This window comes from Buteo buteo, chromosome 5 (assembly GCF_964188355.1).
Source record: "Buteo buteo chromosome 5, bButBut1.hap1.1, whole genome shotgun sequence".
Classification (NCBI taxonomy): domain Eukaryota; kingdom Metazoa; phylum Chordata; class Aves; order Accipitriformes; family Accipitridae; genus Buteo; species Buteo buteo.
The window spans coordinates 42,933,546-42,959,318 of NC_134175.1; the positions used below are offsets into that span (position 1 = coordinate 42,933,546).

Below are 25,773 nucleotides of genomic sequence, written 5' to 3' on the forward strand. Positions count from 1 at the left end.
TCAGAAATCATCTCAGAGCCAACAAAGGAAGGAAAATCAATGTTAACTCCCCAGAGTGGAGTGTGTAGGCAATGCTCAACATCTTCAGCTGAGAGAAAGAGAGATCTTAAATACTGAAAGAGTTGGTAAAACAGAGGGAAAAACAACTGGGATGAAATATAGCTGCACTCTGGCTTGGAAGGCATGACTGTGTGCTGGTGTTTATAAAGGAACGCTGGCAGCTCCATCCATGTCAACTGACAGCAATGGTAATGGCACGCACCAGGGTCCTCCCAGGATACGTGGTAGCAGTAGCAAAGTTGAGCATTTACTTCATGAAGAACATTTCTGCTACAAGTTATGCACATTTATGTAGCCAGTTGTCATCTAAACAAATGGAATCTAAATAAACTGATCAGAGATACACAAGTCTTATGAAAATGTAAAACTCTGTCAGTGCTCTTAATCTGTAGAGATTAGTTTGGGAAAATAAACTATGAGTATTTGGGACAAAGTGCAAAATCCCAGTGTGTTGCCCTAGTGCAAAAGAGGATGTTGTCATTGCAACTTCAGCGTTGATCTGAATTTACATCAGTGTAAACAGCAGCTGAGCTGGTTCCTTGTCATTCACTCTCCTGATCTGTACCCTGCACATGTGATTAAATGCGAGTTTTGACTGGCTATTAAACCTAAATGAAATCTACACATTTTATTTGCAAAAATATAACATAATTAAGTTTTTGTTATTATCTTTTCAACAGCCAGAAAATCTGCTCATTGATTTAAGAATCCCAGTACCTCGTGTCAAGATCATTGATTTGGAAGATGCAGTTCAGATCACAGGTCATTACCATATCCACCACCTCCTCGGAAACCCGGAGTTCGCTGCTCCTGAAGTTATCCAAGGCCTTCCTGTCTCCCTGAGCACGGATATCTGGAGCATTGGGGTCCTCACCTACGTCATGTTAAGTGGCGTCTCTCCATTCCTGGATGAAAGCAAAGAGGAGACTTGTATCAATGTGTGCAGAGTAGATTTCAGCTTCCCACCCGAGTACTTCTCCGATGTGAGTCACGCCGCCAGGGATTTCATCAATGTTATTCTCCAGGAAGAGTTCAGGAGAAGGCCAACAGCAGCCACTTGTTTACAGCATCCATGGCTGCAACCACACAATGGCAGCTATTCCAAGATCCCACTGGATACCTCCCGCTTGGCTTCCTTCATCGAGCGCCGCAGGCACCAGTACGACGTGCACCCGGTCCCCAGCGTCAAGAGTTTCCTGATGAGCAGGCTAAACCCAGGCACGTAACGCCTCTATCCCTGGGGTCCTACACTGCTGGTCCTGAGGCGAGGTGCAGGGAGCGAGCAGGCGCAAAGCAGATCTGTCTGTACATAGTCCCGTATTCGGCGTTTGCATTTCACATGGCTTCCCTAACTGCAGGGTACAAATCATTGCGGAGGTGGCAGTACCTGCCCAGTTCCTCGGGACCAAAGCAAAGTGGGGAACGGTGGTGGGTACCTGCTCCCTCCCCTTGGGACCCACAGGCGCCTCTTGGGACACGTGGTATTGTTGCATCCACCGCCAAAAAAGGACTGTGGGAAGCAAACACCAACTGGAAACAAGAGCCAAAATTGCAGTTGCCTTAATCTTTGTGAGGCAGCCTTATAAGAAATCCTCTTGATCTTGCTGAACTGATTTCAAAATGTATGAGAGATTAGGAGTAGGATAGTGGCGGGGAGTGAGACTAGGCTGACCTTAGCGTGTACTGCAGAACTGGACTGAAGTCAGGTTTTGCTGAAATCATTGCAAGCCTGCTCCAGGTTAACAGACAGATTTTGCACACCCCGTATGTCCGGGTCTGCCATGATTTCAGTGGGGACTTTGCCTGCATAGGACATGCAAGATCAGGCTGTAGTCACTGCTGGATCAGCTTCTGTGGTGGTGTGGCTTAAATACACTCTTGTTGCATGGTAGTGCTCAGACCAAAATCCCCCATTAATCCTTGGGCTTTCGGCTGTGTCAAGTCAACATGCAGTACCTTTTGGAGCTACGATTAAGGCAGTGAATTCATTGGAGCATACAGCTGGTTTTGACTAAGCACAATGGGACTATGATGGGTTTTTTAAAAGCATTTTATACACACTGTACAGAAATCTTTTGCAAAACCTGTGCATTGAGAAAAGGCTGTGTCCAATTTTTGCAGTATCTGTAAACTAGATGATGATGATGAAGACAATTTTTTCTATCACAGGTTTTCAGAATACATATATTGTATCATATATATAAATATATATATATATATAAAGGATCCTGTTCCACTTCTAGCTTCAGAATTGCTTGGCCCAAAGTCCATCTAAGCCTTTCAGAGTGCAGTAGGAGTGGTGAGTTCATCCTTGTGCTTACAGCTTGAAAATCGTTTTCAGTGTTTAAAGTATGTCATTTGTTTCATTTCCAAACTTGTAAATATCTCTCAGCCGCTGTTAGCACCTCATCACCAAAGCATTCATGAGGATATTTTTATGTCCAAAGCCTAATTTGTAATAAAACAAAAAATATTCACAATTAAAACATTTCTCTCTTGCAAGCCAAGTTGCAACATCATCATATTGATGTTACAGTGATGGAGCCAGCCTTAAGTATAACCAACGCAGGGAGTCTGCAGGGACAAATCAGCAGTTCGTAGGCTGGCCAAATCTTCCTCTCTAGCAGTGGGACTAGGAGGGGAAACACCTCCCGAGCTGGGACTTCCCCATCCTGCTGCTGCACCATAAAACTCTACAGCCTTATAGGGTGATGATCAAAGAGATTTTTTTTTCCCCTGGTATGCGAGAACTTTGTCTCGGTGCTGAGTGCCATTGCCGTGCCTGTAATGGGAAATGTCAGTTGTTACCAAAGGTTTTCCTAAGGAAAAGGGCTTGATCTGACCACGTGTGCTCAGTATAGACTCTCTTGTAAGGGCAAGAGCCAAATTTAATTTACCATCTAAGTAACTGCACTGTGAGCCTGCAACATATCTGCAGGAGCAAAAGCTGTCTTTGCCAGCAGGTGGTAGAGATACTCTGCAAGTACTGTTAAATTCCCAGGGCTCTGCTAGCCCCTTTTTTTGATCCACCTCCAAAGCTCAGTTTCGTGGCAGGTAGGAGATCTGGCCCTTCTCTTTGTGCTTGCTCTATCAGTATGCTGGAGTGGTCAGTATTTTCCTAGTGCAGAAGAAAGGAGGCACAGCAAAAAACCCCCAACATCCAGCACCGCATGCATGCAATACAAGGACAGACCTTGAGGTTGGGGGACCCACAGTCAGAAGGGTGAGCCTGGGTGCCTGAGCAGAGTCAGAATCAGTGTATGAGGCTGTGTGGCTGGTGGAGAGAGATCTAATACAGGGGGAAGTTGTGGAAAGGCTTGAAAGAGACAGAGTTCACAGAAGGCTAAACCTTCTGGATCAGCTAGAACGTCTCTCAGTTCCCGTCTGGAGTGCAGCAGCTAATTTTCTAAGCAATCCAGCAGCACCTCTTAGACAAAGACCAGATGCTGGTCCTAAGCAAGAGTGCAAAGTATGTGATTTCTTAGGAACTGAAACTTCTTCAGACAGCAGTCATCAAGGGGCGTCTTTAATTAGCACCCAGCCTCAGGTACTTTCTCACTACAGGAGACTGTTTGTACTTCCTCCTATTTGTCAAAGCTGGATCTTTGTACTGTGATTGTGCTGCCCTTAAAAAAACGTTTATGGAAGTGTGGCTTATAAAACCCACAGCTTTTATTAGGCCTGTGGGTACAGTTTAAGCCACAGGCTTTCTGCTTGGCATTAATACAAACAAATTCTCATGTATCACATGAAATCTGGAGTTATTTAGCATTTTATTTTCCTACCTCCTGCATTTGCATCTCAGGCTGCAACAGCAGACACTTTGGATGCACAGGGGGAAAAAGCTGGGTTGTTTAAGGGAATATTTAAGCCTCTCATTGCTATCAAATAACAGAGAAAAAAACCCAAAAGGCCAAAAGAGGATACATGTTAAGGTATTGGTGCTCAGATTCAAAAAAGAGATTCCTCGTCAAGGGAGAGTTGGAGGTGCTGAACTCTGAAGATTTTGAATGTTATGGGGTTGCTTTCCTTTATGGTTCTGCTTTTTCCATATTCATGTTAGAGAACTCCTCTTCCTGGGCACTGCTCTTCTTACAGTGCATTCAGGAAAATTTGACCCTGCTAGAGCTGCCAGATACGTTTGTGATTATCAGCATTCTTGCATTTTATCTCAAAGATTTCTTTTGCCTGAATAATATCAAGTTGACATGAAATGCTGCCGTATGATAAATACAGAGGAAGTATTTGGACCTTGCTCTCTCAAGGTTTTTTTCAGCCAACCTGTGGCCTCTCTGCAGATCTACCAGGTCCTGTAACTCTGTTGTAAACTGTAACTCTGTTGTAAAGAGATTACAGAACCTCAGTAAGTAGGCCTGGAGTGAGCCCACTCGGTGAGAAGCACCACAGCCAACCCCCTTTGCAGCATTCTCCACTACCGGATTTTTTTGTGCATGAAATATTGCCTGTAACAAACATGGGGAACTCACCGTTTCTCATAAAGCTCCATTAGGCCTTTACAAGCTCCCCAGAGAGCAGGGAAGATTTCCACCTGCAGCTTTACCACTCAGGGTATTCCCAAGACGGCCAAGTGAAGGCATGATGGTAGCTGCACCCTCTAGCTTCTGCAGCAGCTTCAGACCAGCTAGAATGACCAACAGTAAGGCAAGCAACAGAGCACCACAAGCTCGGTGCAGACTGGCACTACGCAGACAGCCACCGCCTCCAGATGCCCTCACGGTGCTCTTACCCTGCACTGACATCAAAGTAGACTTGCTCACAGTGTTCCCCGGCACTGGGCTGGGTGACAGGCCTGCAGAAAGACAGCAGCAAGGGCTCCAGTGAAACAGAGCCCATGGGGCACAATGACATATGGTACTCATGATTTAAGATAGCTACATTTAATGAACGCACGTGGCAACAAGAAACTAACTCGTCTCTCTCTCTCTCCACTCCGCCTGGAGCAGCCACGCTGGGCCGTGTCACTCTTAGCCATCAAATGGGAAATCCGATTGCCCATGTAACAGCGTCAGCTCCCATCAGCCGTCTGAAGCACTTACTGCCCCGTGGGTGATCCCCACATCTCCACCAAGCTGCCAAACCCACTACGCACATTACTACAGGGATGACACATGTCCAGTCCAGGGCTTTAGATTTTAATATTTTAAAACAATCCAGGCTTTAAAATTTATAAAAAACTTCTCTCTTCCTACTTCTACCAAGAAGCCTTGTTTAGCCTTATTGCCTTTTTTTTTTCCAGTGAAATTTATCTTTAAAAGCATTTTACTTTTAAACTAAGTTAATGCTGAGACAAAGTCTGTGCCCTCAACTGACTTGTACAATTCTGTGGCTTCAGTGGAGTTCATTAGCATTTCTGACAATGCTATTAAGGCCTTTGTTACGAATACCGTGAATAAAGGCTAAATGCAGAACTGCACATTATGAGCTGACTATATATAACCATACTTTAATACCCTTGCTATGAGGGGACTGCATCAAGTGACCTGGGATAACATAAACTTCAGAGACAGATGCAAAGGCCAGTCTGTATATACAAAGGTCTAACGGATAATTAAAGCGTGCAGGGGCTAACCACCTGGTTTTGTTTCTGTTCCTTTCACTGCTGAGGTAGATTCACCTGTTACACAGGGCTTGGATTTATTTTCCAGCTCATTCTTTCATGTCCCATCACAAAATGGTGCTTTCCCAAGGAAACAAAATAAAATCCCATTTTACTAGGCTGGCTGCACACTGCCATCAAGTGATGAATTCTCGTTCTGGGATCTGTATAGTGGTGAGTGTTAGCATAGCGTCAGGATGCTGAATATTCGCTGTAACTGTAGTCTTTATTATGAAGCTAGTGAAAAACCAACATCTTCTCTACTCAAGCCATATATCACCTTCATGTCCAACTTCTGATGCTGGTGCTTTTACTTCTCTTTCTACCAAACTGTTCAGCGTTGCTCTGCCACTGAGGTCAATTTGCTGATAACTTTTGGAAGGCAAATGCAATAGAAAGTGCAAAAACCCCTTAAATCTCAGACTTATTTACTGAGATAAGAGCAAACAGTTGGAATATATTGATGCTTTTCAGTCTTTTCAACAATCAACTGAAGGAGGAAAAAAGAAACAGTATTGCTAACAGCTCAGCATTTTCAAGGTGCAAAGTAATTCCACAGCCTTAATTATTTCAGTGTATTGCTGGTCTGCCTTAAATGTACCTTCAGTTTTATTGCGAATTTCATTTTGTATGCACACAATGTTGTTTTGTAAAGGTAAGTTTGTAAATATTTCCTTTGTAAGTCTAATCACTCATGTGTACTGTTGTGAGGTGATTACTTGCTGTCCCATGTTGTTATTACTATACTGCAGTATATATGATCATCTACAGATGTAGCTTCAAACTGTGCATCTTCTGTCCTTGCATTCCTATAAATAGAGTATACTGACGATTCGGTTTCTGGGCTTTTTTGATTAAATACGATTGTTCAGAGAAGACCGGGTCAGTCTTATTTCACACGTACGGCAACCTTCCCAAGGCCCTGAAGACTCTGCCGATCGCTTTATTCAGCTCCTCTTTTTCAGAGGGATGTTCGCTGGGAACCAGAGCAAGGGACGATGGCTCCAGCCGACCCTTATCCTCGCATACACCAACCTGGAAACCACGCGGCCTTTCGGGAGCCACCCCGGGGGCCGAAGCAGAAAGCCCCGGGTCACATCACACCCTCCCCGCACCACCGGCTTCTGCTTCCCTCTGCGAGAAGCGCGGCCGCCGCCCCGGGGGGGGACGGGCAGACCCTGAACGCACCTCCCGCCCAGGCCTCCACGGCCGTGTGGGGCCGGGATCGTGACGGGACGGGCCCCACAGCGCGGGAAGAAAGGAAGGGGGGGACCGGGACGGGGACGGGGAGCGGGATGGCGGAGGGCGGTCGAGAGGCCGGTCCCTGTCACGGCGCTCTGCTGAGGCGACGCCCGCGCATGCGCAGAGCGCGAACCGCCCCGCTCCGTCATCTCCCGGCGCCGGGGCGGCGCGCAGCGGGATGGCGGCGGCGGGCCGCGTGGCGGCGGCGGCGCTGCGTGAGGCGGGCGCTCTGCGCTTCGGCGACTTCGTGCTGAAGAGCGGCCGGGCCTCCCCCGTCTACATCGACCTGCGCGGCCTCATCTCCCACCCGCTCCTCCTCCGCCAGGTGCGGCGGCCGCTCTGTGGGGGGCGAGGGGCCGGGTCCTGCCCTGCGCTGCCCGGAGTGCCAGGCGGCGCTCGTCCGTGCCGGCGGGCCGGAGGTCTCGGGGGTCTCTCTGCCTCTTGCGGGGTAGCGGGGTCTCCGGTAGCTGAAGGAGGGGGCGAGGCCCGGGAGCGCTGCCGGGGCCTCTCCAGAGAGCCCTTCCCGGGGCTGGGGCCGCGCTCCGCTGGCCGGGAGGCCGCGGGGTGCAGCCGCCGTCGGGAGAGCGACCGCCAAGGCGTGTGAAGGAGAGGGGGTTTTCCACGCGTTTGCGTCGCTTCCCTTGGTAACGCATCTGTTTAGGCACGCTAGTCTGGCTCTTAAAAAGAGGTCTGGCTTTCTTTTTCAGGTTGCAGCTCTTCTCTTCCAAGCAGCCAAAGATGCTGGTCTGGAGTACGACTGCGTGTGCGGCGTTCCTTACACAGCACTGCCGTTGGCCACAATTATCTGCTCGGAAAATCAGATTCCGATGCTTATACGGAGGAAGGAGGCAAAAGACTACGGTAAAAACCTCCAAATCAAGAATTCGTGTCCACTTGTTGTCTTGCTTGGGACATGACTTTATAGATTTTGTGGTTCTATTGTAATGTACAGCATCTCCATTCCAGTTTAAAGGTTACCACCCCTATTCAAAAAGCAGCCCCTTTTCCCCCTAAAATATCCCTCCTGCAGCATCTCAACCTGATCAGGCTCTCCCAGCTGGTTTCTGATTAGGCTGCGGCTTGAATCCTGCCGAAGCAGTTTTGGAGACTCTTGAGGGGTTTTCTTGGTTTCTTTGGTTTTGTTTGTTTGGGGGGGGGGGGGGGGGCTTTTTTTGTTCCTTTCTTTTCTTCAGCGGTATCTTTTTTTCCTTGGCACCATTACCATAGTTCTGGGTTACTGGCCTCTTCCAGAAACCGAGATTTATAACTCGGTTTCTCTGATATGCTGAGACCAGTGCCACATTTCACCTCCAAACAGAACTTTTTGTGTAGTAACTCTTAAGAGGAACCTTTCTAGTCTCTTTTTCATTTGCCTCTTTTCGTATCCTGTAGTCCTGCAATCAGTGGGCAGGGTGGACCAGGTGAGAAGCAGTCAGTTCTCTACACAATGAACCATTTATTTGGTTTTAATAAAAAGAAGGAGGAGACAAGACTGAAGCAGTAACCTACCATAGCAGCTGGGTTTCTACAGGTGATACTTCCAATAGTATTTAATTAGAAAACGTGCATGTCAAAACTAAATGTTACTCCTGTGTTAGCGTGCCAGGCATGAAGGCATTTGCTGTTCTTTCTTGTGAAAGGCAAGTCGATTGTGACAGCAATTAGCTGCCTGGCACAAGGTTTCTGGTGTCACATGGATTGCAAAGCTGTATGTACACTTGTTCTGTAGGCTGTCATGGTCTAAGCACCACACTGGCTGCATAATGTTCTCCTGCTGCTTGCTGCTTCCTGGGAAAGTTTGGCATCCTTTGTTGTACCCCCCAGGAGGTCTTTCATGGACGTGTGCCTGTTGTTGGTTAGGGTAAAGGCATTTGGGGCTTTACTCCTTCTAATTGTTCTAACAGGCTTATTAAGCACAGAATACTGCCTGTAGAAAATAGGGAATATGCTGAAGAGTACCAACAACTTGGCTGCTTTAAAGACGTTTTAAATAACCATAGAAAATAGTTTTGTAATTCTGAGCATTCAATTCACGGCAATAATCAACTTCTGTAGTCATCTTACCCAAAGATTTAAATTTATGTGGTTAACAGTATGTCAGTTTTGTTAATGGAACATAACTTCTGGAAACATAAAAAAGTATTTTATTAACTTGGACAAGTAACAGTCTTTATGAACTGAATTGCAAGTCAGTGACTGAGCTGTGGTAAGAACTGTGATAACTGGTATCAGATAATAACTAAAAAAATTAACTCTCCATACTGACAGTGAATGTGAAATTCCTAGTCTCTCAAAATCCAGTGGTATTGGACTTCAGGATATGTTGCAGCATGTGCTTGTATGTGGAACAAATACCATCTTTTACGTTAGCATAGCAAGTTAAAGTTTTGATACTTTAAGTTTTTGGGGGGTCTTTTAAACTTTCTTCATTTAGTGGATTGATTGCCTTTTATTTTTAAGGTACTAAGCGGCTGGTAGAAGGCACCATTAATCCAGGAGAAACATGCTTGATCATTGAAGATGTGGTAACGAGTGGATCTAGTGTACTGGAAACTGCGGAAGTTCTTCAGAAAGAAGGATTAAAAGTCACGGATGCCATAGTGCTGTTGGACAGGGAGCAAGGCGGGAAGGCCAGGTTAGAGGAACGTGGAATTCGCCTGCACTCTGTGTGCACGTTGTCCGGGGTGTTGGAGATTCTCCAGCAGCAGGGAGAAGTGGCTGTTGAGATGGTTGAAAAGGTGAAGAAATTCATTCAGGGAAATGTGTTTGAGCCAGTGGCTCAGAACGGTCCTGCTCCTGTCAAGAGACTATGTAAAGAGCTGAGCTTCAGTGCTCGTGCCGAGCTGCCAGGGGTACATCCTATTGCAGCCAGGCTTCTCGTGCTCATGGAAAAGAAGCAAACGAACTTGTGCCTTTCTGCTGATGTTACCAGCTCCAAAGAGCTGCTGCAGTTAGCTGCCATCCTGGGCCCCAGCATTTGTATTCTGAAGACTCACATAGACATCCTGAATGATTTCACCCAGGAGGTAGTAAAGGAGCTGAGAACACTCGCAGATCAACATGAATTCCTGATTTTTGAAGACAGGAAGTTTGCAGACATTGGAAACACAGTGAAACATCAATATGAAGGTGATTATCATCAACCTCGATTTACTGTAGCTTTGCTGCCAGTGTGTGTGTAACTGCAGTGCTGGCACAGGTTGCCAGGACGGATTGTGGAATCTCCAGCCTTGGGGAAGGCTCAAGGGGGCAAGGCCCTGAGCAACCTGATCTAGCTTTGAAGTTAACTCTGCTGAGAGGGCATGACCTCCAGAGGTCCCTTCCAACCTAAACCTTTTTATGAATCTGTGGTTGTACTCAGTAAATGCTTATGAGTAGTCATTTGCCGTGCAAAAACGTAGTGTGGCTTCTTAAGGCAGCCTGCTATTGTATGCTTGTGTGCTCATTACGGCTTTCAATAGGTATTGCATCTGCAACTGTAGAACTGTCTACTCGTTTTCTGATCCATATGTCTCTCATGATCTGCATACTGTATTGAAAGACAGCACCTGTGACAGTGGATTTCTAGGTTACCTTAAGCGTATTGATGAATATTAAAGGTGAGATACTAAGAAGTGTTTGTGAAAAGTAAAACTGAGATATTAGGCTTTGTGGTTAGGCAGCTATCAGAACTGTCTGATGAGAATGAACTTGTAACTGTCAAGCTTCAGTAGTAAAACTGTCTAGTAAAATGTGAATGATTTAGCATGCAGCTTGTTTCGTTTAACTCATGTTTCCCATTTAATACACTTCTAATGACACTTTGCCTCTGTCTTTCTATCCATCTTCTCAGGTGGTGTGTTCAGAATCGCATCCTGGTCAGACATTGTTAATGCCCACGTGGTTCCAGGCTCTGGAGTTGTGAAAGGTCTGAAGGAAGTCGGTCTTCCTCTCCAGCGTGGCTGTCTTCTGATTGCCGAGATGAGTTCCCAAGGGTCACTTGCATCGGGTGAATACACAAAAGCTGCAGTAAGTAGGCAGTCTTGTTTCAGGTTAAAAGCTTGTAAAGTGTTGTGACAGGGAGGGTTTGTGTGCTTCTAATATTTGCACTTCCAAAAGCCTCTCCAGCTCTAACTATGACAGTTTTTTTTCCTGTGGAGACTCAGGAATCTGACAGTGTAGTGTTTAAAGGTTGCAGCTGTAGGCTAGTCATGTGAGGTGGTCAGAGTTCACACTGTGAATTCTAGTAAACATGCCAAGTATGTTATTAGCCCCCTCCCCCCCCTTTTTTTTTCTTAAGCAATAAATGTCTAATTAGTTTACATACATTCATTCCATTATTTATCACATAGAAAGAAACATAACATTTGTGTTCCTGGCTGCAAGCGCAGCAAGATCAATGAGGGGCGAGCCAGCTCTAGGTGACTTGATATTGGTAAAGCATGAACAGGTATTTCATACCCCTGCCTTGCACAGCTTAGCGTGTCAAAGGGTGGATGAGGAACAAGCTTAATTTTAGGTATATCACTTGTAACTGTTTACTGATCTTCTTCAGGTACAGATGGCTGATGACAACTCAGATTTTGTTTTTGGATTCATATCTGGATCTAGAGTTAGTAATAAACCGGAATTTCTTCATTTAACTCCAGGGGTGCAGCTGCAAACTGGAGGTAACTTCTTCTGAAATATTTATAGTCTCTTTGTAAATACAGTAAGTGATCTAGCCTTCAGTGAAAAAGTGGCTTCTGAAGAGGGTTTGGTTGCTGATTTTCTGGTGGGAGGAGTCTGTTTGCCATTATGAGGTGCCTTCTATATTTCTGGGTACGCTGATCCCTTTCCTGGGAGCCCTGAAAGGCAATCAGCAGGCTGCACAGCTTTGTTTGTATGCTATAAAGCGCAGTCCTTAAAACACGTGAAATGTCTTCAGGTAGGTGATAGGTTAGATGTACAACTACTCAGTAGGAGTAGAAAAAAAGATTTTTAACAAATATAGAATACTAACTGTAACACTGTTGATACTGATATAGATGCAGTATCAATGAATTGGAAGTCTTATACTGACTTAAACAGGTTATTGCTGAACCAGCTAGGGGAGATGTGTTTCTCTGCAATACTCAATTCTTACAAAACCTGAAGTGAAATCACAAGCATTTACGTGAATGTTTGGTGGGTTTGCTTGTTTTAAGAAGGCTAAGGCTTATTTCAGTAATCCTGATTGGTGCTTCGTTGCGAAACTGTTCCCTCTATTGTGATTGGTAAATCATGAAAAAGGAGAGCGCTCTCTGTCAAAGTTGATCTGTGTAATAGGGGATTTGTTGGTTGGAGACACAGTTTCTAGTTATGTTTGTGGATTGTTAGACTGAGAGCTGGAACAGCACACCTGTTCTTTGTTCTAGCACCTCTTTGAAGGTTTTTAGAATATCCTGTTTTGTAGGAACTAAAAAAAAAAAAATGGTGTCTCTATTTCAGGTGATAACCTTGGACAGAAGTACCTAAGCCCCAAGGAAGTTATTGGTGAAAAAGGTTCAGATATCATTATTGTGGGACGTGGCATCTTGTCAGCTTCAGACCGTCTTCAAGAGGCAGAGAAGTACAGGAAGGCAGCTTGGGAGAGCTACATAAGCAGACTTGGTATTCAGGCAGAAGATTGAAAGCAGGCCACTTTCCTAGCCAATAAGCAAAGCTGATGGAGCCACAATCATCGTAAGGCTTCCAGTTAAATACAAAGACACTTCAGCTGGTAGAAAACTGCTCTTGTGGAGAAAAATCTGTACTAACTAAATTATTTTTAATCCCGCACACACAGATAGAGTTGCACATGCTGTGGTTGGGTTTTTTAATGCGTGAAACCAAAACTTCATGCCCAGTTTTCAGCCTGAATAGCTTTTCTCTGCTGAAAAATGTTGCATGAAACACTCCAAGGGTGTCTGGTTGGCTGTTGTTGCTTTTGTTTCTTTTCCCCACCCTCAAATTCTTTCTGTCTGTGGAAACAGTATTTTACTGTTCTTAATAAACTGCACCTGCAGATCTGACCTGCTGCCCCACTCTCCCAGGATTACTTGACTCTGCTATTTCCGAGGAGCAAGCATGGCTCTTAATCCCACACTGTGAAATTGAATAATGTGTTGTTTAATAAATACTCTTTTTTTGCTACTGTCTTCCTTTCATTGGATCTGTAACTCTTCCTTCTGTGGGAGTGTGAAATTCTGTCTTCAGGACCCCAGTATTATAAAAAGTCATTCTAGTGTTTGTGACTGCAGGAATTACTTATGATTCTGTTTACAGGAGCTGCAAAGAATTTGTCAGAGCAACTGGTTGTTGCATGCTTAATTACAGTGGAGCTGTTGATTCCTCTAATGAGAAACAAAAATGTACTTTCTGTTTATTGACTTTTTATGACTAGCTGGAATAATTCTAGGAATTACTTTCCACTTTTCATGATGAGTAAGGAGAAGTAGAAATATCTTGTATGATTGGTTTTGATTAGAAAGGATGGAATAATCTTAAAACTATCTAGTGTATGTGTGGTGGAAATCACCTTGAATTTTCCTTGCTATCAAGAAAGCAAAGATGGTGTTGTGGTTCCTGTGCTGATGCAAAGCACACAAAGGAAGCTGGGTCCCTTTGTAAATACAGTTACCTGTAGACTAGGAACAGCTCTATCTAGCCTTGCCCTCTGTGTGTGTTGGGGGTGATGACTTTACCTTTTCACACTCCAGTCTTGGAAGTGTACTTCCACTCCCCTTGATGACAGTGCTGCTATGGTGCTTAGGAGTTGGTTATTTTGGTGAGAATATTAGAACTTGGTGTATGTGGTTTGTTTTCCATGGGGCTACCATTTACTTCAACAGTCGTCTTATGCATCATAATTTACATCTGGAGAACTCTAGCTAGGGAACATGTAGGCTCTCTTAGCCACCTTTCACAGCTGGAACTTGATGAGTGTTTTATCTTGTGCAGCCAGCCTGCAACAGTCTGTGCATAGTCATACTTCACATCAACTTCTAAGAAGTTCCAGTTCTTCAAAGTGAACGGAGGATTTGGGGTTTGTTTACTGTGTCATCTTAATTATCTCATGGCCTTGAGGCCTGTAGCAGAAACAAGACTTTCTCACTTAAAATGTTTTGCAGAAAACTGCTTTTTCCACCAGAGGGAGCTGAGACTCTATTTTTCAGGAGAGTCGATGTACTAGCTCTTTTATAGCTAATAGTTTCCGATGATGATACCAACGCTAGATATGTTTAGGATGAAAATCTGTCTGGTTTTCAACAAGTTACACCCTTGCTGATGCCCTCATTTAAAACAGTAGAGTTTACCAGAAAACTGCCTCAGGCTGGAGTTCAGCATTGTATGTTGTACGTTCACTGTTGCAGTAAAAGACGAGTTCAGTATTTTCCACTAACTATGCTGAATTGGGTTAAGCGGGTGGCTGACTTCCATGCAGCTAAATCCCTGAGCAGGCTCTTTGGAGAGCTAGTTTATCAGGCCTCTAGCTGAAAAAAATAGCAACCAGATTTGGAGGGACGGATGTGATCTAATATCCAGCCACTTTTAGACAATACATGCAACTCATTTTCTTAGCAAAACAACTTCTGAAGAACAGATTGATTGGAAAACTTCATTTCGCAGTCCTTCATTGTAGACTCAGTAAATCATCCAGAAGGAGCTGTATTTTGGTGCTTCATTTGACACCAATGTTGCAAACATTTCAATTAGCAGAACAAAAACATGTTACCTCCTATATGCATTCTTCTGTCAGAATGATTGTAGTAAACAAGCGTGTGCACTTTCTTTGAGGCACCTGAAAGTGATTAAAAATCCATTTCAAATTAAGGACAAATGTTAATTTCCTTGCTTGCCCCTGCTGCTCGCATTCATCGCATAGTTCCTGCTGTTGGTCCCAACTGTTCCTGACATGGGAACTAGGTCACAATTTACAAAACTCATTTGCATCATAATATATGAATCTGAAAGTCTTGCAGTTCATTCTCTGATCTGATCGAGTCTGGGATAGAGGCATAAGGCTATATTTAAATTACTGGGTTATCACATGACTTATATTATCTGGCAAGTAGGTGTTTATATGAAATTGTGATCCTTAATCCACTCTGCAGTATGGTTTATAACAGAATGAAAGGATATCACACTTTTCATAGTGAAATAAGACTGCGATCAAGTGTTGTCAGTGCTTGCAACAGAAAGAAGGCTGACTTGCTGCTGTTTCTGAGCAGTGTAGCGGGGACTGTGAGAGACCAGCACAAGCTGGAACCGTTAAGGAATTGTTAGGTAGCTTTTGATATTTGTATGTGAAGTTCATGCTGTCTATCTCTGTCTAGCACGAGGAGTGCTGTGTCAAGAGAACCCAGCCTGCGGACTTTAATTGGTGTAACTGCATAAGTGCAGTGCTTGACTGACACTTAAAATTCTTGCAAAATCTTGATACCCCCAGCACTGAATTAAAACCAGCCAAGTTAAATTTTTTGTCCTTAAAAGTATGATTTGTATGTCACAGTATCAACATTGCTTTATTAACTAGTAATTGACAGGTCGTATTATAGTTTCCATTGCCTATTCTATGAAAATTTGTTTAAGACTTAATCCCAGAAAAATAAGTGAATCACTTCCTTTTAAATTTACGTGGAAAGCCTGTTGCTGTGGATTTTTTTAGCAAGCGACACAAACATTGCATTTAGGGAACGGGACCAAAGGAATGTGAAACACCCGGGGGAAGTTTGTTTTCAGATTTGACTTTTGGAGGTCACTGTCTCACAGAAATGATCTGTTTCAGAAGGCTTGTAACGACTGTGGGCTAGACAGGCTGCGTGTTTGGTTTGTTTGTAATCACTCTGTTGGTTCTTGGTTGGTCTGTACCACCGTAGCAAGTACAGCCTCATGTTCAAATGCTGCAGCAAATTAAAACTCAGCCTGGTGCCTGCCCAGCTGCAGGTTTTTCTCTGACTCTCTTAGCAGGCATTCGCTGGCTGGGAGCGGTGACCCTGCCTGCGTGTCTGGGTTGACTTTGTCCTCAGTCTTGGTTCTCTGTTTCTGCATGACCCTTGTCCTCCTGTGAACTTTTTCTCATAAGCTGATGCTATCCACAGTCAGGCTGTGAAAATGCAGGGTTGTAGGTGGAGGCTGGCCAGTACAGAGAACAGGAGGAAGCCCGAGCAAGACTGTAACTGTGGAGTTCTTGCTTGTAGCATCTTCTCCTGAGCAGAAGTGTGGTGGTATGCCATAGGTTGTGTTTAGCCCAAATAGGTGTTGCAGGAGGAGAAGCTAAGCTAGTGCAGTCACTTCTGATCTGTTCCTGAACAGCTAATAGTAGCTATACAGAAGATACTTTCACAAACAGGACTATTTAGATGGGGAAATTCTGCAGTGTTCCCTGCAGCTGATCATTTCTGCTTTGCTGAAAGGTATCATTTTAGGCTGATGATGGGAGCAGCCATAAAGGTGACCTGGTTATAAGGGGTAAAATATTGAACAGAAGACAACCTCTGCTCAAATACTGACAGAGAAAATGCCTGCCCGCCTAGGAACCAGAAGCGTCCTTGAGGAGTGCAGCTGGCATCTTTGAAGTGCAGCTGGACACCGAGAAACCAGAGACATCCCGAGATACCACTGATAAGTGCAAAAACAAGGAACTGTAACAGCAACTTATCTTCTGGAAAGGTGAAAAAAAAAAGTCTGGAAAAGGGGAAAAACATTCTGAGAAAGTGAGCATTGGTAACTGCTATTGGCTGTTCTAACTCACAGAACAGAAAAATAGTCTGATAAGACAAAAATTGGTCTGCGAGAATAGAAAACATCACCAGTTATTGGTTGTGCCAGGTGGAAAACAGAAATTAGTAGCATCTATTGGCTGTTCCAGGTGGTGGTGTCCTACGCCCCTTTATGTCTCTGTGATTTAAAAAAAGGACTTACTTTTTACCCAAAAAGCAGCCTCTTTTCCTGCACACGAACCCCTGTTCCCCGCGACATTTCCTCGGCAGAGTGGACCCTCAGCAGGGACACCGGGCTGACTCTGGCTCCGTGATGCAGCTCATCGTCCAAGTGAGACTTCATCCATTGTCGACTGGCCCCACTTCTGGGATGGGTTTGATTGGCCCCACTGCTGGGATTGGTTTGAGGAGCACTTGGTACTGGTAACATTTATATATATATATATATATATGTATAAAAATAAAAAAAAAAGGCCTGCATGTAAGTAATTATTGATAAGTGTATTTGCTGCTTTACTAGTGGTAATTCTGCAGTAATTTGTAATACTGAAATATAGACTTGCTGCTAATATTAATTGCTGCTGTGGAAATACGTTTGCTTTCTGGTAGTAATTTGTAGTAACTTGTAGTATAGTTATCCTTGTTTTGCCAATCATAACTATACTTGCCTTGATAGTAGTAAACTGTAATGAAGTAAAGAACATAGGTAATAAATCCTCTGTGTCTTTGTGCATGACAGAGTCCTGCAAACCTGCATATGGTTGCAATCTTTGTGCACCCACAGACCAGGTAATCCTTCTGGGCTGTGGGATTAATTGGTGGCAGAAGTGGGGCTCTGTGATACACAGGTCATGGATGCTTAGAAGAAGGCAGTAGAAGAGCAGCAAAAATGGCAAGAGGCTAAGGGGTGGAAAACCCCTCGATGGGACAGGGATTGGGTGTCTGAGAATGGGTTGAATTTGGAAATGCTGCAAGCAAGCAGTTTCAGAAGTGGCAGGACAGTCATAAATGCAAAGCTGAGGATGGCAAGGGGGCTTTCATCGGGCTTCTCACAGAGGTGTTGGCAGTGGCAGGCACTTTGTTTAACACTGCTAGGCAGGAACTGGAACCTTTGCAGTGAGCTAAGGATGCAGAAGCACAAGCAGTTGCCTTTGAAACCCATAGTTTTGTTGTGAACCAATTACTTAGGCAATTAGAAACAAACCTCAGACCTCTGTCTATACAACAGCTAGAGCAACAGCCTAAGTGCCTGGTCTCAGAGAGTGAGCTCATTGAAAAGATACACATGCTGAAAATGGATAACGAGGAGGAGGGCTTTGATTCTGGCAGTGGGTCTTCCACCCCCACATCATTACCTGAGCATCGTCCAGATAACGCTGCCTTCTTGTACCCTAGCATTAAAACTTCCCCGGTACAACTCCCGGCTCCTGCCAGAGAGGAAGGTGCTCCCCCGCTGCCTGGGGTCACAATGACCGCTGCGATTTTTAACGCAGAACAGCTAAGGCAGCTGTCCTTGCAGTATGGCAGAAAGCCCCATGAGGACTGGGTGGGATGGGTGGCACGGTGCTACCAGCTGGGGACTGGAACCCCAGTGATCCTTAATCAGACTGACGCCGGACAAATATTCCTGGGAGGAAGCATATTTCTCCTACACCCCGATGCAGGGGCCAGAGTGAATACCTTCTCCCTGTTATCTTCAATAATACATGCTGTTAGAAAAATGCCGGGACCATGGGGTATCTCCCTCCCCCTCTCTGGAGTACTCCTGATGGGTTTTCTGGCTGGATGATGAGACTGGCTGCTCAGGAAGTCCTTAAGGGACAAGGGGCGATACTCCGGGACGTGATGGCTGTGCCAGCAACAGCAGCAGGGCAACTAAAACTCTTGCAAAATGCACCACCCAAGGGGCCAAAAAAGACTCCTCCTTTTTCTTTTAACAGAGGCTGTCAGAATGCGTGGGGCTGACTGACTCAACCTAGGCAGCCCCTGGATAGACCTTCATCTACATTCTGATCTTCATTCGCCTGGCCCTCAAGTTCCAGAGCCCCATACCTGTTCCGTAAGGGCAACTGAGAAGGTGAGGGAGAGCGGGAGGGGATTCTCCCACCTCCCTGAGCAGGCACCTGTATCCATTCCCCTCCATCTCTTTCTTAGGTCCCTTCCTGCCTGGTGGCAAGAGGGCAGAGGATCCTCCGCTTCTTATGGAGCCTCCATCTGCTGCCTCTGCCTCAGGGATGATGGGATGTGGGTCCACCAATCTATATCCCTCTCACACTCCCTGATACTTCTTAACCTTTCCACTTCCTCCTTCAGCTCTGCCACCAGGTTTTTGCCAGAAATCTGATGTTTTCTGCCAGAAGCTCCAGGTGAGACCATGCTCCCCAGCTGCAGTGTAGAGTACATTTTGCACATCTGGTCCTGTCCAGACAGACCCAAGAGCTACTGCATGAGCTATTTCCTGTCTGATATGCTCGAAGTCTTGTTGTTGCTCAAGGCTCCACTCAATATAGTTCTTCTTTTGGGTTACTTGAAAAGAGGGCTCACAAGCTGACTATAACCCAGAATATGCATTCTCCAGAACCCCACAAAGCCTAGGGGAGGTTGTGTTTCCTTCTGGTGGAGACATAGTTGCTATCTTGTTGACCACATCCATAAGCACATGACGGCGTCCATCCTGCCATTGTATTCCCAAGAACTGTATTTCCTGTGCAGGTCCCTTGACCTTCCTTTTCTTTATGGCAAAACCAGCTTTCAGAAGAATCTGAACTACTCTTTTTCCCTTCTCAAACACTTCTGTCTTGTTGCCCCACATGATGATGTCACCAATGTGTTGTAGATGTTCAGGGGCATCACCCTTTTCCAGTGCAGTTTGGATTAGTCCATGACAAATGGTAGAACTGTGCTTCCACGCCTGAGGCAGTGGATTCCAGGTGTATTGGACACCTCGCCATCTGAAAACAAACTGTGGCCTGCACTCTGCTGCCAAAGAAATTGAGAAGAACGCATTGGCAATATGTCAGTTGTAGCATACTACTTGGCTGCCTTCAACTCCAGTTCATATTGGAGCTCTAACATGTCTGGTACAGCAGCACTCAGTGGTGGCATCACTTTGTTCAGGCCACGATTGTCTACTGTTAACCTCCAGCCTCCATCAGACTTCTGAACTGGCCATATGGGGCTATTAAAAGGCGAGTGAGTCTTGCTGATGACTCCTTGGCTCTCCAGTTGATGAATCAGCTCATGGATGGGAGCCAGCGAGTCTTGGTTTGTGCAATATTGCCGCTGGTGCACCATCCTGGTAGCAGTCAGCACCTGCTGTTCAACTTGCAGCAATCCCACAATGAAGGGATCTTCTGAGAGGCCAGGCAGGGTAGCTAGATAGCTGTTTGATCTTCTCTGAGTTCACAGTGGCTACACCAAAAGCCCATCGGTACCTCTTAGCAGCCTTGAAGTACCCTCTCCTGAGGTAGTCCATGCCAAGGATACAAGGGGTCTCTGGGACGCTCACAATGGGGTGCTTTTCCCACTTGTCCCCTGTTAAGCTCACCTCAGCTTCCAACACGGACAATTCTTGGCATCCCCGTGTCACTGCAGAGATCCAGATGGGTTCTGTGCCCCTATATCCTGATATCACCAGCATACACTGTGCACCAGTGTCTACCAAAGCCTTATACTCCTGCGGGTCTGATGTGCCAGGCCATCAAATCCACACAGTCCAGTATACCAGGTCATCCCTTTCCTCCTCCTGGCCAAAGGCAGGGACCCTCTATTCCTGTTCCTCGTCAGAGTATTCACTGTCTGACCCTTGCCGTGCCAGACCAGAAGTCCCCTCACCAGGATCAAGGGAAGTGATTTCAGTTCTTCTATGTCTGGGAGATCACCAATTGCCTTCTTGTGTCTCTACAGCACAGCCTGTAGAGCCTGTACGCTGGCAGCCTTCTTGGGTGACCCCTTCTTAACAGCTGTCTTCCCTCTCAGTTCACGTACGCGGGCTTCCAGCTTAAAGGTGGGTTCACCATCCCACTTCCTCATGTCCTCCCCCTGGTCATGCAGGAAGAAGCAGAGTGCACCAGGCAGTATGTGTCTGGGCTTCCCTTTCCCTCTGACTGGGGCAGGAGAGGAGCGATTTCTTGGAGCATCCCTAACAGCCAAGGCACTGTCCTGTAGGGATGAGGAGATACAGAGATTTTCTTCAAAGTTTTGGAGCCAAGATGACACTTTCTCCACAGTTGGTGTTTCCATATCTGGGCAATACATTGCTGTCCAGCTGTTAGAATATGACACTGGGGCACCTTGAATCACCTTTCTCCACATGGCTTGTGTGCATAGAACATCATCTGGATCTCTGGAGACCTCATCGTCATCTAGATCACTGTAGATGACTTCCAGCACTGCTAATTCTCTCAGGTACTGGATGCCTTCATCTGCAGTAGTCCACTTTCCTGGGGAGATCTTTCTTGAATGGGTATCTTGCCCTTACACTTGAGAGGAGCCATCTCCAGAGACTGCAAATTACTGCCTCTTTTCCAAGTCCTCTCTCAATTCCCCAGCTTCTAGCAAGGGATCTCAGCTGTTGTGCTTCCTTACCTTCCAATTGCTGACTGTCAGCCCCATTATCCCAGCATTGGAGCAGCCAGGCAGCAACCCGCTCACCGGGCTGGCAGTTGTAATCCTTCTGCATGTCTCGCAGTTTTGATGAGGTCAGGGAATGGGTAGTTTCTGTTTCCTTTCTGAATTCCCTCACTCCTTCCTCCAGTTTCTTGATCAAGCCTTTCCTCTTCTTCCTCCTCCATTACTAATCAATGATATGGACCCATTGCTCTCCTTGTCCACCGTTTCTTTTTCGTTACTGGGGCAATTACTATAATTGTTGTTGTTTGGGTCCCTATCTCAACCATGGTGTCTTCAGATGCAGTTTGGATCCCTGCCCCAACCACAGTCCTCAGAGTACTGGGCTCTGGGCTCAGTAGGCACAGGCCAGGCCCCAGTACGGTGCTAGAGGCTGTTGGTTTTCACTGGGGTAGGCAAGGCACCCTTCTATCAGGTGGCATGTCAGTTTGCCAGGGTTGCTTGCCTGTTCAGGTGTAAAGTCCCAGGTTATGGGAGGTGAATCCTAGGACTCTGCCCAAATCCTTCCACACACCCTGCCACCCAGGGACTGGCCCCTCGGGGCACATTTCAGTATCGCCTCACCCAAAAGTTGTCTTCTTTTACACCAGCATGAGACCAGATTCCACAAAACCCATAATATGCCAACAGTATTAATTAGTAGTATTAAACAGCTCACATAAAGGTAAACAAGGACCTTGGGAGCCTGCATAATAAAACCATCCACATCAATCCCAGGTAGGGAGAGGGAGATGTATTCCCTCATCTTCTTCACAAGATAGCTACCCCAGCACATGAAGCCATCAGTGCCAGGGCAAAGCACATAGCCATTATTTGTATTAACATGTTCCCAAGCTCAGCAAAATAAAGAGGTGAGCAGTGCAGCCAACAAACTTCATGACCCACACAGAAGCTTGCCACTTAATAACTTCTATAAGCTATAGCAGGCTTAATACAAAACTGCCATTGTCTCATGCCGCACGTTGGGTGCCAAAAAGGACTGTGGTGGGTTGACCTTGGCTGGATGCCAACTGCCCACCAAGCTGCTCTATCACTCCCCTCCTCAGCAGCACAGGGCGGGGAGAAAAGAAGATGGAAAAAAACTTCATGGGTCAAGATAAAGGCAGTTTAATAAAAGCAAAAAACCAAAGGTTGTACATAAAAGCAAAAGAAAAGATTTTAGTCTTTACGTCTTATCAGCAGGCAATGTCCAGCCATTTCCCAGGAAGCAGGGCTTCAGTATGCGTAGTGGTTGGTCCGGAAGACAAATGTTGTAAAAAATGAATGTGCCCCCCTTCCTCCTTTCTCTCAGCTTTTATTGCTGAGCAGACATCATATGGTGTGGAATATCTCATCGGTCAGTTTGGGTCAGCTGTCCCATGTATGTCCCCTCCCAAGATCTTGCCCACGCCGAGCCTACTGGTGAGGGGGAAAATGTTGGAGAGACAGCCTTAATGCTGTGCGAGTACTGCTCAGCAGCAGCCAAAACACTGGTGTGTTATCAACACCTTTCTAGCTACCAGTACAAAGCACAGCACTATGAGGGCTGCTATGGGGAAAATTAACTCCATTTCAGCCAGATCCAATACAAAGGGGAATTGACAGTACAATAGGCAAAGGCAATGGGGTGCTGAACCCAGCACCAAGGCACTATATATAATGATTGGAAAACTAAAAGATGGAAAATTAAAGGAAGATGCTCGATCACCAGGTTGACAAGCATCTCATTTCTAAGCAATGGATATCCAAATTACCTGATATCCAAAAGGAATGAAGCAGTTTTGTTTTTCTTTCAGGTCACCCTAACTGCAACATCAGAAACCGTAAATGCAGATTATTCTCCCTGGATTTTGGTCCTACCTTATGCATCGTACTGATTTGGCAAGTTGGCATGAAATGAAACAACATCATGAGCACTTTTTTCTTTCTTACAATTGTTATAATATAACAATATACACAGTGATTGGATCCTATCTAGTAATTACTATATTGCTCGTTCCCTTATCTCAAGGATGTAATAGCAATCGCATTTTTCAGTTTACAAATACAAGTTCTCAAGTGGCAATGAATTGGATTGTTGGTATTGCTTACACCACCCTCAATCATTAGATGCCAAATTTTGGTGGTTAGCAGAACCTGTCCCTGAAGCACCTTGATCTCAAGATTTGACATTTAACTTCCAACACAACCATTACCCTTTAGGTAATCAGGGCAGAATGTCTAAACCCACAGTAATGAGGCCATCTAAGTTCCTCAGTTTGTACATGCGCCGTTTCCAAACTTGGGTGTCACTGAATTAGAACGTGCTGTTACTAGTATTTCTGCTACACTTGAGATTACCCAAAATGCTACTGTGGATGTTTTAAAAAATCTACAGATGAAGATTAACTCACTCTTACAGTTGGCTACTGTCACAGGTGAATTATTAATCATTGTTGTGTGGTTAACTGAAAGTGTTTTATTAATGAGTAAATGGTGATCAAATGGTAATTAATTGATGATTTAATGAAAATCAAATGGTAATCAAATTATGATTGAGCAATAATTGAATGTTAATTAGTGATTTAACAATGATCTGACAATGATTTAAAAGATGATTTAAACAGTGTTTAGACGATAATTTAGACAATTTAGGCAGTGGTAAAACAATCTACTACTTACTACACTTCTAATAATTAAGCTAGAGATGGATATATAGATGTTGCTAGCATACAATATACCTTTAGGCCTAATGTAAAACGTCGCTTACCTCGTTATAGACATCAGCTGCTGGGTAAGGGGTGTCTCAATCTTGAGCAGTAACCTTGCTCCCCGCTCAAGGGGAGATCACCTCCGTGCAGCCTGCTGCCATGCAGCAGAGCTCAACGGGCTCGCAGTTTGCGTGGCAGGGCTGATTTCAGTCAGGGCTGCTTGTTGGTGATGCCTGAGCCAAGGAACTGCTCTCTCAGTCCGAGTGGGCGCACCCGACACAGCTACCCACGTTCACTGGGCCTTGGATTATCTTTTAGGCTCCCAAAGGGGTATTTGTGTGTTAATGAATAGTACCCATTGCTTCTCCACTAAGAAAGTCAAACAAATCGAATATGAAGTGCATTTTATTCAGCAACACGTCCACCAAATAGCCCAAGAGCAGCCCCTGCCCAGGGCCGCCCGTGGCCGTTGTCTTCGCTGCCAGACCCTGCAGCATGGGCACGGCACATCTCAGAGACATTAGCTCTCATCCTAGCTGTAGGATTTGTGCTTTTCATATCAAAGGACTGCCTGTATCACTTTTATCCAAACCGGTACCGTACACTTGTGCCTCAACCAACAAACCCTCTCAGAAGTTGCAATAGCTTTGGGCCCGACACGGCCATGAGTCTCCTCCACCTCACGCATTAGGAGGCAAGAGGGACGCAGCAGGCGGGGTGTAGTCTCACTCCTAGTGACCCATCAGTGGTCACAGGCCAAGGGGTGGAGTGATGGGAACAGCCATAAAGGCAGTCTGGTTATAAGGGGAAAAATATTGAACAGAAGAAGACCTCTGCTCAGATACTGATGGAGAAAATGCCTGCCAGCCTGGGAACCAGAAGCATCCTTGAGGAGCACAGCTGGCATCTTTGAAGAGCATCTGAGTACCGAGAAATCGGAGACACCTCGAGATACTACTGGTGTGAACTACAAAACCAAGGAATTGTAACAGCAGCTTATCATCTGGAAAGGTGAAAAAGAAGTCTGGAAAAGGGGGAAAACATCCTGACAAAGGAAAAGTCAGTAACTGCCATTGGCTGTTCTAACTGGCAGAACAGAAACAGAGTTTGGAAATAGAAAAATTCATCCAAGAGAATAGCAAACATCATTTATTGACTGTGCCAGGTGAAAAATAGAAATTTGCAGCATCTATTGGCTGTTCCATGTGGTGGTGTCCTCCAACCTCATATGTCTCTGTGATATAAAAAAATGATTTACTTTTTACCCAAAATGGAGCCTCTTTCTCTGAGAAATGCCTGAGTACAACCCTGTCCTCAGCAAAGCGGACCCTTGCCAGGGATGCCAGGCTTACTCCAGGCTCCATGATGCAGACCATCGACCCAGGGAGACTTTGTCTGGTTGGCCCCGCTTCTGGGATGGGTTTGATGAGCACTTGGTACCGGTAACATTATACATATATATGTGTATATATACACACAGGCATGCATGTAAGTAATTACTGATAAGTATATTTGCTGCTTTACTAGTGGTAATTCTGTAGCAACTTGTGATATTGCAATATAGACTTGCTACTAATATTGATTGTGCTGCTGTTGAAATTTATATTTGCTTTCTGGTAGTAATCTGTAGTATACATATACTGATCATAAGTGTACTTGCCTTGATAGTGATGACCTGTAGTAAAATGCAATAAAGTAATTTTGGAAATTAATCCCCCCTGTTCTTGTGCATGATGGAGTCCTGCGAACTCATGGATGCAACCTTTGCCCACCCACAGGCTGGGTAACCCTGCTGGGTCATGACAGTCAAGTGGAGGAGTTTCTGTTGGGCATAGAGAAAAGGATAGGATGAAAT

The 25,773-nt window shown here is 45.3% G+C and overlaps 2 protein-coding genes across 3 annotated transcripts in view; both read left to right on the forward strand.

Annotated features, from left to right (window-relative positions):
* The window catches only part of KALRN (kalirin RhoGEF kinase), a 532,592-nt gene extending 526,075 nt beyond the window's left edge, over window positions 1–6,517 (forward strand). The window contains exon 60 of the mRNA XM_075028813.1: window positions 741–6,517. Coding sequence (XP_074884914.1) covers window positions 741–1,286 — 546 coding nt within the window. The 3' untranslated portion in view covers window positions 1,287–6,517. The remainder of the gene's footprint in view (window positions 1–740) is intronic.
* A 566-nt stretch (window positions 6,518–7,083) lies between these two features.
* On the forward strand, window positions 7,084–25,588 carry UMPS (uridine monophosphate synthetase). Of its 2 annotated transcripts, XR_012650510.1 has the most exons (7): window positions 7,084–7,244; window positions 7,627–7,780; window positions 9,380–10,048; window positions 10,752–10,927; window positions 11,454–11,568; window positions 12,368–17,037; window positions 23,025–25,588. XR_012650510.1 is itself a non-coding variant. In XM_075028814.1 (6 exons), the coding sequence occupies exons 1-6, from the start codon at window positions 7,098–7,100 to the stop codon at window positions 12,547–12,549; spliced, it is 1,443 nt and encodes a 480-aa protein (XP_074884915.1). In that variant the 5' UTR covers window positions 7,084–7,097; the 3' UTR covers window positions 12,550–25,588. The 2 variants fall into 2 exon arrangements, 1 of the variants encoding a protein (XP_074884915.1); XM_075028814.1 differs by having other exon boundaries at window positions 12,368–25,588.
* The last annotated feature ends 185 nt before the right edge of the window (window positions 25,589–25,773 follow it).